Source organism: Misgurnus anguillicaudatus, chromosome 3, assembly GCF_027580225.2.
Source record: "Misgurnus anguillicaudatus chromosome 3, ASM2758022v2, whole genome shotgun sequence".
Taxonomy (NCBI): Eukaryota; Metazoa; Chordata; class Actinopteri; order Cypriniformes; family Cobitidae; genus Misgurnus; species Misgurnus anguillicaudatus.
In genome coordinates, this window is record NC_073339.2 from 685,555 (window position 1) to 696,169 (window position 10,615).

At 39.7% G+C, this 10,615-nt stretch overlaps 1 protein-coding gene and 1 long non-coding RNA gene across 4 annotated transcripts; both read left to right on the forward strand.

Moving 5' to 3' along the window:
• The first annotated feature begins 1,297 nt into the window (after positions 1-1,297).
• On the forward strand, positions 1,298-1,951 carry LOC141355961 (uncharacterized). 2 transcript variants are annotated; one of them, XR_012362411.1, is made up of 2 exons: positions 1,298-1,457; positions 1,875-1,951. It is a non-coding gene; the product is annotated as an uncharacterized lncRNA (long non-coding RNA). The 2 variants fall into 2 exon arrangements; XR_012362405.1 differs by lacking the exon at positions 1,298-1,457 and adding an exon at positions 1,690-1,775.
• A 491-nt stretch (positions 1,952-2,442) lies between these two features.
• On the forward strand, positions 2,443-8,569 carry akap8l (A kinase (PRKA) anchor protein 8-like). Of its 2 annotated transcripts, none has more exons than XM_055204026.2 (13): positions 2,443-2,576; positions 3,600-3,647; positions 3,766-4,009; positions 4,623-5,148; positions 6,208-6,325; positions 6,418-6,470; positions 6,551-6,584; positions 6,662-6,788; positions 6,878-7,019; positions 7,102-7,207; positions 7,378-7,508; positions 7,594-7,689; positions 7,796-8,569. In XM_055204026.2, exons 1-13 carry the CDS (start codon positions 2,555-2,557, stop codon positions 8,150-8,152), a joined length of 2,004 nt encoding a protein of 667 aa, XP_055060001.2. In that variant the 5' UTR covers positions 2,443-2,554; the 3' UTR covers positions 8,153-8,569. The 2 variants fall into 2 exon arrangements, with proteins under 2 accessions (XP_055060001.2, XP_055060002.2); XM_055204027.2 differs by having other exon boundaries at positions 2,445-2,576; positions 6,662-6,761.
• Positions 8,570-10,615: the final 2,046 nt, after the last annotated feature.

The window sequence follows — 10,615 nt, forward strand, 5'->3', positions numbered from 1 at the left end:
AAAACTAACGTTAGGGGAACGTTTTGAGAACCAAAAACTAACGTTAGGAGAACGTTCTCCTAACGTTAGGAAAACGTTAAAATAACCTAAAAACAACGTTCTATTTCTGTAAAGAAAACTTTCCTGGCTAACCAAAAACAAACCTTGGAAAATGCACAGCTGACATGGAGTGAAAAATTATCTCACCAGGGCGCGAGGGCGCGTTGCCGCGGCTCCGTGCACGCACCGACAGAGCGCGCAAGACTCCAGCCCCAGTGAAGAAGCGAAGGCCCACAAAAGCACGGCAAGTCCACCAGCACATCCCATGCTGTGTTTTGGTTGGTTTTTATCTATCATATCTATCTAAACTAAGTAAAACACATTTCCGTATAAGGAGGAATAAAATAATTTATTTAATACAAAATCTATAATAATTAAATTATGCTATTACTGGAAAAAATGTCTATTAAAATATTATACCATTATATAACACAGATTATTTTATATAAAAATACCTCAACACATCACATATTATGTATTTAGATAACATTATATTTTATCAAATATATAATAGTGACTTCAACACAATAAAGAAGAGTTAAAACAGATATTTATTGAAAATATATAAACATGTAATTCACTTTAGTTTAACAGACCTTACAGCAGCCGCCTCTCCATTATTAAGTAACAACAATCAGCATCTCTTTCTCAGTTTTTACAATAATCAAAAGCTTCTAACTTCATATTCTCTTCATGGAAATAATTAAAATATATTTTCGTTTTCACATATTTAAGCTACTAATGAAGAAACAAAAAAGAAATCGCTAGAATGATATACTCTGAAGTTAAAACGCAATGAGAAATAAATCAGTCACTTTAGGTTAAAAGATCTTACCACAGTTAGTCGGCTATCCGTTTTTACAACAACAAAAAGTCTCCAACACCACACTCTCCCCAAACTCTCCCCAAATCGACCGGAAACCACCCGTATATATATTTCTTCTCACATATTTAAGTTACTAAATCAAGAAAGAGACAAAAGAACCGCCAAAACAATGCCAGTCCCTGAGGTAAAAACGAAAGGACCGCCACTTTCCAAATCAACGACTCCTCCTGAGCACAAGACAAAGCGGGCACTCGTGAAGAAGGCGGCAAGCCCGCGCAGACAAGCACGCGCATATTAGACGTGCACACTAAAGGAATAATGGGTTTAATTATGCATTCACTTCATTTCCTAAAAAAAACACATAACCAAAAAATAACCATTAGAGAGCGTTATGTGTAAGTTATTTTTGGGTTATTTTATGGTTCCAAAAAAATAACCAAAAAAAGAACCAAAAAATAACGTTCTGTATAAGTTATTTTTAGGTTATTTTAAAAATAACCACCCTGCAACGTTATGGGAACGTTATTTTATGGTTCCAAAAAAATAACCAAAAAAGAACCAAAAAATAACGTTCTGTATAAGTTATTTTTAGGTTATTTTAAAAATAACCACCCTGCAACGTTATGGGAACGTTATTTTATGGTTCCAAAAAAATAACCAAAAAATAACCAAAAAATAACGTTCTGTATAAGTTATTTTTAGGTTATTTTAAAAATAACCACCCTGCAACGTTATGGGAACGTTATTTTATGGTTCCAAAAAAATAACCAAAAAATAACGTTCTGTATAAGTTATTTTTAGGTTATTTAAAAATTACCACCCTGCAACGTTATGGGAACGTTATTTTATGGTTCCAAAAAAATAACCAAAAAATAACCAAAAAATAACGTTCTGTATAAGTTATTTTTAGGTTATTTTAAAAATAACCACCCTGCAACGTTATGGGAACGTTATTTTATGGTTCCAAAAAAATAACCAAAAAATAACGTTCTGTATAAGTTATTTTTAGGTTATTTAAAAATAACCACCCTACAACGTTATGGGAACGTTATTTTATGGTTGCAAAAAATAAAACCTAAAAATAACGTTCCCAGAACGTTATTTTTTGGTTCCCAAAAAAATAACCAAAATATAACCAAAAACTAACGTTAGGGGAACGTTCTGTGTTTGCTGGGCTTACACAAAACAACGCTGTTATGCATCTAAGACAAAACAATACTATTGATATATCAAGATATGACAGTATAAGTTTTTTTTTAATTAAGGCAGATCAAAATTTTAGTCTGGGACTAGGGTAAGCCCTGTCTGGGAAACTACCCATTTAAGAGCTAGGGCTTTTGATCTAGGTCATATTCTATAATTATGAAGAAAATTTGTATGGCATTTCTTGTTTTGCATAATAGTGTGGGCCTTGGTAGGGAAACAAAATTATTATGAAATGCCTGAAATATAGGTTTAACGTTTTTAATGTATTTTGATTTGGTTTTGTAAAATAACATTTTCAGACAATAACCTTACGTGCGGACTTTAATTTTGAAATGTTTCTCGGTCGCCGCTGCGTTTCATGATCTCGTTGGACAGTTCAACTGTCAGTCATTTTAGCTCAACACTCGGGAGGCGTGGTCTGTGCGGCGGCCTACTGTTGACCTGAGCTGTTCACGGCGTCCTCGCGTTTATTGTCGCTGCAAAATGGATCGCGGATATTCATCAGGTGAGTGATTGATTATTTTCTACAAATATATTTTCTTATCTGCTTCTAATGTAACTTATCTCTGTAAAGGCAATTATTTTTAATTTACTGTAGTATAGGAAGAGATCTTCTACCGGTTTTGGATTGCGCGAAATGGCGTCGAATATTGTGAGGCGAGAGCCGTGCGTACTTTAATTTCACAAAGAGATTATAAAGATTTAATATTCATCTCTTAGCTAACGCGTTTTGTTTTTAATTGTACAGAGTTACGTTAATTCGCTGTTGTTGAGCTCATCTTACATGATTATTGTTTCATGCATTTCCTCAAGCGATCTAATGTTGACGCACGTTTATTGAACAATGAAAGCATTCGAATGGTTTCACGTTGATGTTTTAATAATAGCACCGAACAACAGTGTTTATTCGCATGTAATAACTATGCTTTATTTAAACGTGTTTATAATGAAGTGAATGCTCTGCGCGCGTCTAATATTAATCGAGTCACATCCGTGTTTATTGCTCAACAAAGTCGCGTTAAATGCGCATATTGCGTGTGAACGCGTAAACATGGAGGCGTTTGTTGGTGTAAAATGGCCGCCGCGTCACTTCTGTTGCGTAATTGTTTGATGAACCGAATAATCGTCGTCTTCGCGCATGATCGTTATATTGACGTAACTTAATCGCGTTTTAAGGTTAAAGCCAGTGTTTGAAGTGGAGGTGGAGGGTGTTTGGGTGGTCCCGGTCCCTTATAAACATTGAGGTTTATTTAAAACTATACTGTCCAAATTGTGTATATGTCCCAATTTCACAATAAACTAATTTCATTCGGAACATTTCTGTCTGAAATAAATGGTAAAAATGGCTAGAGTTTGAGTTAAGGGTGTTTTGGGGTTATAGGTGACCCGCCTATAATGATGCAGGCTTAGCTTGGGGACCCTCATAATCTTTGACGTAATTCGAACACTGGTTAAAGCGGGTTTGTTGGATGTATTTTGTGTTTAAATGTTGATGTACTAAGGGTTTTGATGGGTTTGGATCCATTAGGGTTCTCGGGTTGGTCAGGATCGGGTGGAGGAGGATCATCATCCAGAGGTGAGAACGTCACACATGAGGCATCTTAAACACTTGTGACTGAATCGTGTGAAATCTTATAACTTATCAGGGAATATTACGTTGATGTTTTGTTGTCTTTTTTCACCTGTGACCTCAGGATCCGGCAGTTATGATTTGTACGGATATAAAGACTCTATGTCTTATAAAGACTCACTGTCTGGTGGCGGTGGGTTTGGCGGCGGTGGTTACGGAGGTAATGACCGGATGAAGCGGGGGTTGTCTGGAGGGTCTCTGCTCTCTTCTGGGTCCAACGCAGATGCTGTCATTGCCAAAATCAACCAGCGTTTGGACATGCTGACGCAGCTGGAGGGGGGATTGAAGGGATCTTCTCGGGGTGACAGGTAACCAGCACACGCTCGATTTCACCGGAGGAACCTCCAGATCATCTGCGCTAGAAAAAATTAACTTGGATCTCTGGAATCTGAATAAGCCAGAATTCTGCACTAAGCACTGCTAATTTCACCTCACTATATACAGATGACTTCAGCTTACCCCTGCTACAGATGTGCGCCCTACATTGTTTGCAGGCACTTAGTTGATTTTATGGTTCACTGATTGGCACAGATTCACAATCTTAAACACTCGTCTCTACTGGTTTTCTTTTTCTTCCTGTGGCTACCATATTGGCTTCCCCTAACCATTTTTGTTCTTTGTAAAGGCCAAATATGTAATAATGAAATTTTGGCTTTTCTAGATGGTTGCCTTAAATGTCTGTCTGTGCAACATCGTTCCAAAGCTTTTCCACAGCCAATCCTGCCTCATTTCCCACAAAGTCTATTGGGCGGCCAATGAGAAACAAGGCTGTGGAATGGCTTGGACGATTGAAAATGTGTCCTTCTTACATGTATTTGAATAACACAGATGTGTAAATCATCTGAGAAATGATGAGAAACGGTCAAGGCTTGATTGGTGGTCATTGCTTGACCTTTGCTCTGCGCCTCCCTCCCTCTACAGGTTTGACCAATACGAGTCTTTCGACTCGCGCTCCTCTTTCAACTCGCGCTCCGCCTCCCTCGGCCCCCGAGATCTCTACAGATCCGGTAACTTCGGTTACAGTGACTCCCGGGGTGACATGATGACCCAGCGCGGAGGTGTGGGCTTTGGGGTCATGGGCGGAGCCGGCGGGGGCGGCTTTGACAGCGCCGCCTCTGCCTTCGGATCAGCCAAAATGCGTCCGACTCGAGATGCTTTCTCAGGCTCCGGCTGGGGGTCGGGGCAGAGATCCCAGCACAGGGGCGGAGCAACCGGGGGCCGTGGCTTCGGCCGCAGGCACGACTCTGCTGCGGGGGGAGGAAGTGGGCGGGGCGGAGGCCGTGGTCGTGGCCACTCCCCTGCGGGGCGAGGAAAGCTGCCCTCGCTCCTGTCCAATCGCATGTACCCCGACAGCGGGGCCTTCCAGTCCCAGGACTTCTCCGCCCGGAACTTTGGAGGGGGCCCGAGGGGCAACCGACAGCGCGGGCGCAAGAGACCCCTCAACAAAGTAAGTACCTCGCACTCCCAGCCGGGGGAGCTGAGAGACCAGTTCACCCCTGCATTTAGGCTAAATAAAGCCCAATCTGCACCCCTCCAGGAGACATGATCTCCCACATTACCCCTGCTCCCAATTTGGCCTTTTTGCTTTAACTTGTTTGATTTCTTGTTGCCATTTACTCAAACAAACCAGACTAAAATTAGGAGTAATATCAAACAGATAAAAGTGAAGTATCTAAATAAATCACCCACAGTGAAGGCCAGATGTGAAAGTGTTTGTCTTTGTGTGATTGTAAACTGTTTGATGATGATGATAACTTCTGTCATTACTCACCCTTGTGGTTTTTGTGGAGCGCACAGTTTGATGCTCTCAAATCTCAACTATTTAAAGTATGCATCAATTTCACACATTGTTATTGTGACATGTTGTGGTTAATATCGTCAGACCTGTTGTGGTGAATTGTTACGTTGCGGTCTGATTGTGAAAATGATATTTGAGATACAGCACAATGTAATTTAACCCCTTAACTAATGCTATCTCGTGAGCGGGACACTTAATCTATCACAAAGACTATATCGTTGGAGAGGTCTAAGAATAATAATTTGAAGAAGACACTTTAACAACAAGTGTCTGGAGGTGAAAATATAAAAAAATTGTTAGAGCAGTTTACATTTATTGTAATTAATAAAAATTATTTAATGTATGATTTTATACATAAAATTATCACACAAAATAGGTTTGTTACACTTTAAGTGGTTTTACCAAAAATGGCCACTAGGTGTAAATGGTTTGCTGCATACTCTTGTCACAAATTGGTGGATGACTGTCACTGCATTATTATTATTGCTGCTGGGGGGTTTTGAAGTGTGAAAATTGCATTCTTGGACCTTTCCAACGATAATATAGTTTGTTGTGATGGATTTAAAATGTACTTGGGAAATTTTTGAAGTAAATTATTATTTAAAAACCGCAGATGTCTGAGTAAATGACAGATGTTACATGAGACTTTGGGTGTGTTTCTGATTGGTTGTGTGTCCACATGTGATGTGTTTGTGTTGTCATGCTCAGCAACAGACAAGACCTCAGCGTGAGGGCCAGAAGAAGAGGAAACAGACTCCTGGGCCAGCAGATGAGCCCGAGTCTAAGATGAACAAAACTGACACCAGCGGAGACAAAACAGACACCGGTATAAAGCCACAGTTCATTTATGCCCCTATACGTCCTGGACATTCGTGTGTGTGTGTGTGTGTTTATTAAAGAAATGCTGTGATGTTTTAGAGGCCGCAGCCGGGGAACAGAAGCAGAACATTGAAGAGAAGACGACTGCTGATGTGAGTAGAAATGTGATGTTCATGTTATGTCATCTTCAGATCCAGAGCAGATCATTTAAGTTTTTTTCTCTGCTCTTAAGGATTCCAAACCAGGTGATGGTGGAGAAAGTGTTGGTAAGTTTGGGTCTCTTTTATGAAAAACATCTGGTGTGGTAGAACCCATTAAAGATATTGTGTCTGTTTGTTTTCAGCTCCGGCCAATCAGGAGGAGAGTTCTCCGGCAAAGGCGAAAGGGAAACAGACTCCGTCCTCAGCGTCTAAAGTCAGGAAGAGGAGGGGCTTCTTTGAAAGGTCAGGAGTCAAAGTCTCTGCTCACAGGTCAGATTTTCCATGCGTCTGACGATGTGTTGTTTCTCAGCAGTGTGTGATTGGCTCACGTGTGTACCGTCTCTCCTGTCGTTCCTCAGGGTGGTGTTCGCTTGTTCCGTCTGTAAGTTTCGCTCGTTTTACAGCGAGGATATGGCCGCTCATCTGGAGAGTAAATTTCACAAAGATCACTTCAGGTTTTTGTCCAGTCAGCTGTCAAAGCCTACCACTGATTTCCTGCAGGTACAAACGCTTCACTTACAGTAACGATTGTTGGAAACGTGGTTGAACTTGAATGTAATGAAGTTGTTTGTGTGTTTTCTAGGAGTACTTAAACAACAAGTATAAGAAGACAGAGCAGAGGGTCAATCAGATCGAGAATCACAGCGCCACCATCTGTCAGGTGTTTAAAGAGCAGGATCTGACACGAGGTGCGTCTCTCTCTCTCTGTACTTGTAAACAAACCAATGATGTTTCCTGTGTTTGGTTTTCAGTGGTTTTGATGGAAGAAATTTACATCCTTCTCTCTCTTTGTTTTTTTCTATCTCTCACTCACTCTCTCTCTCTCTCCTTGCTGTGATGTCATTTCCTGTCTGTGCAGATATCGGTATGGAGCACTTTATAAAGAAGGTTGAGGCGGCTCACTGCACGGCGTGTGACGTCTTTATCCCCATGCAGTATCCGCTGATTCAGAAGCACCTCAAGTCACATGACCACAACTACAATCGCAAGGTACTCACGCATCCGGCCGGTTGATCGTTATCTCTCAGTAAAGTGCTGCGTGTTATGATATCTGCTGTTTGCTTGTGTATGTCAGGGTATGATGGATGAGTCGAAGAGAGCCAGTCTGTCTGTGGCTCGCAGCATCCTTAATCACAAAGTCATTGGGAAGAAACTGGAGAGCTACCTGAAGGTTTGTTTGTTTGTCTCAGAAACATCACTGCCTGTATTTTGATTGTTTTTTTTTTCTTCATAACAGTGAGCTTGAGATCATTTATGTTGAATTTGTTGTTCCATAGGGTGAAAATCCATTCACCGGTAACCAGGATGACCAGGACCCTGAGGACTCCATGGTGATGGACGTCTCAGAGGCTGACCTCAATAATGAAAGCCTGAATGAGGGGAAGCAGGATGGAGCAGAGCGTGCAGAGGAAGAGGCGGGGACAGCGGAGGAAGAGGGGCAGCCTCCGGCCGAAGCTGTCGGGAACGGGGAGGGGAATGAGGCGGATGTAAATATGGAGATGGGTGAAGCAGGAGAGGAGGAGGAGGAGGAGGGAGTAGAGGGTGTGGAGGTTGGTGAAGAGGATGCCGAGCTCAATGAAAACAGCGTGACTGAGGGAGTGACTGGAGAATCTGACACAGTCGCTGCTGAGTAACATCTAACACCAGATCAGCAGGAGCTTGTTGTTAAATAGTTGAGTAGTGTCCATTTGATCTCTGTCCTAGATCTAAACCTTTTGAATCGTTCTTATGAACACCTTTGGGATTTGGAACGGGAAATGCTGCAGCTTTTGGACCAATCAGACTAAAGGTCTATCTTGTGTTTAGCCAATCACAGGCTTGCCCCTCCTATACAAGTGCAGTTCATGATCGTTTTGTATGATTGTGTCAGTGGAAAGATTGAAGGCTGATGTCTGTATGTTGTTATCAGATTTACAGGGCTTAATTTCTTGTTTTCATTCACTGTAATTTTCTTTTATTTTATGTTCAGAGCGAATTGAGATTATTGTATAATTTTTAAAGTCACCACTTGTTTTTCTCTTGCGTTGATAAAATAAACATTTGTGAAGTTATTTGTTGGTGATTTATTTTTTTTCAAGGTTCAATACACAGTGAAACCAAACGATGATTCTTCAGGATTATGGAGAGTTTCTCAACTCTGGCCCTTCCTGCAGAGTTTAGTTTTAACCCTGATCAAACTTACCTGACTACAATTTTCTGGTATTCCTGAAGACCTCGATGATCTTGCTCAGGTGTGTTTGATCAGGGCTGATGCTAAACTCTGCAGGATCTCGAGGGCCAGAGTTGAACATCTCTGATGTAGATCGTACAGAGCTACACTTGGCAAAAAAACAACATCGAGCTACTTACTGCAACAAGACAGGCAGTGCAAACATGTGTATGCCACAGAATCGATCTATAGATTATAGCGCCACGTGATATTGTACCGAATTATGATCGCAGCAGTAATCAATTAATAAATAGTAACAGTATAAAACACAGTAATGTGACATAGATGGGAAGTATTTACAGTAATAACCATAGTTAAGTGACGATTCATAAATGGTATGTGAAGTCACACAATTTACATCTTTATATAATGAGTGTGTATATTTATATATATAGTCTTATGTGATGAAATGATGCATTCAGTTATTGCTTTAGTAATGTTAAAGTGTGATCAATCAGGCTGAGAGACTAACCCTAAAATTACAGTTTTGACAGTTAAATGAACACTGCTCAGTCTTTATATACAGCAACTCTACAGAGGGTTAAAAAAGAAACACCGAAGCGGTGTAAAAAAATTCAGTGACTTTATCCTCTCTATCACCATCTCTGTTTGAAACCTAAAATTGCATTTTACATCTTACTTATAGAGTTAGTTGGGTTTAGATGTTGGCTTTGTTTTATTTAAGGTTACCATTATGGTGATTAGTTTTCTTTAGTTGGACTCTTGATCTTTAGCTTGTTAGTTTTTTCTGGCTGCTATAAATTTGTGTGTTTAAAACATGTTTGTTGTGGCCAAAAAAGAGACAGTAGTGCAATTCTATGGTGCCTGTTAGGATATACAGTAATGTCAAACAACATTTTTAAAAAATGATTTGATGTTAGTGTTTGTTTACCAGAAGTATTTTTTCTGTCAATAATGTGAAACTAAAGTATGAGATCTGGCACTCTCTTATCAGTTTGTCATTCTGAAGAATTTTGAAACATTGTACAATTAAAAATTAACCGTTGTCTAATTTAGACACACAAACGAGAATCGGTATGGATCTCAACAATGGTGAAAATAAAATGAAGAACATGATGCTGCAATGAATGTGGCATATCAACAAATAACATATCTCATCCAGAATGCATTGCGGCATGAAAGAAATCATGAACATTTTGACTATTTTCTTTGTTACCATTGTTGAGATTCATACTCTTGATGAGTCTTGATGTTTGTGTGTCTACATTATAGTGGTTAATTTTTAATTGTACAGTGTTTCAAAATTCTTCAGAACTGATGGGAGTGCCAAATCTCATTACTGTTGTATCACATTATTGACAGAAAAAAACTTTTGATAAGCAAACACTAAAATAATAAATCCGTTTTTTAGATGGCATTATATATAGCCACCACCATAGAATTGCACTTCCTGATGATCTGTTCAAGAATCAGACACAAAGCATTCACATTTGTCTAGTAAATATACTTATGCCGCAATACTTAGCCTGTCTGGAACCGAGCAGATATTGAACCACAATACTGCATAACACTTGCATGACGTGAATGGCCCCTACACTAATAGGATTTTGTTTGTCTTTCCCTGTCTCGTCACAATGAGACAATTGACAGACCCAGTTCCTGCTGCCGTGAAGGTCATCACACCACTGATCTAATGGCCATCCTGCAACATGATGCCTATCCCAAGTCTGACCAACAATCACCAGCTGCCCCGTTTAATCTACTTATTCGTGTATATATATATATATATATATCATTTGAAATGATTCATTTCCCATAAAACTATAAAATCGTACCTTTTATACAGGTGCTGGTCATATAATTAGAATATCATTTATTTCACTAATTGCATTTAAAATTTGAAATTTTATATTATATTTATTCAATA

Bases quoted from the DNA above. Each gene is read 5' to 3' on its own strand.
- akap8l (XM_055204026.2), top strand. From the start codon at position 2,555: ATGGATCGCGGATATTCATCAG. The intron at 7,020-7,101 runs GTACAAACGCTT...TGTGTTTTCTAG, and splicing joins CTACCACTGATTTCCTGCAG to GAGTACTTAAACAACAAGTA. The intron at 7,208-7,377 runs GTGCGTCTCTCT...CTGTCTGTGCAG, and splicing joins AGAGCAGGATCTGACACGAG to ATATCGGTATGGAGCACTTT.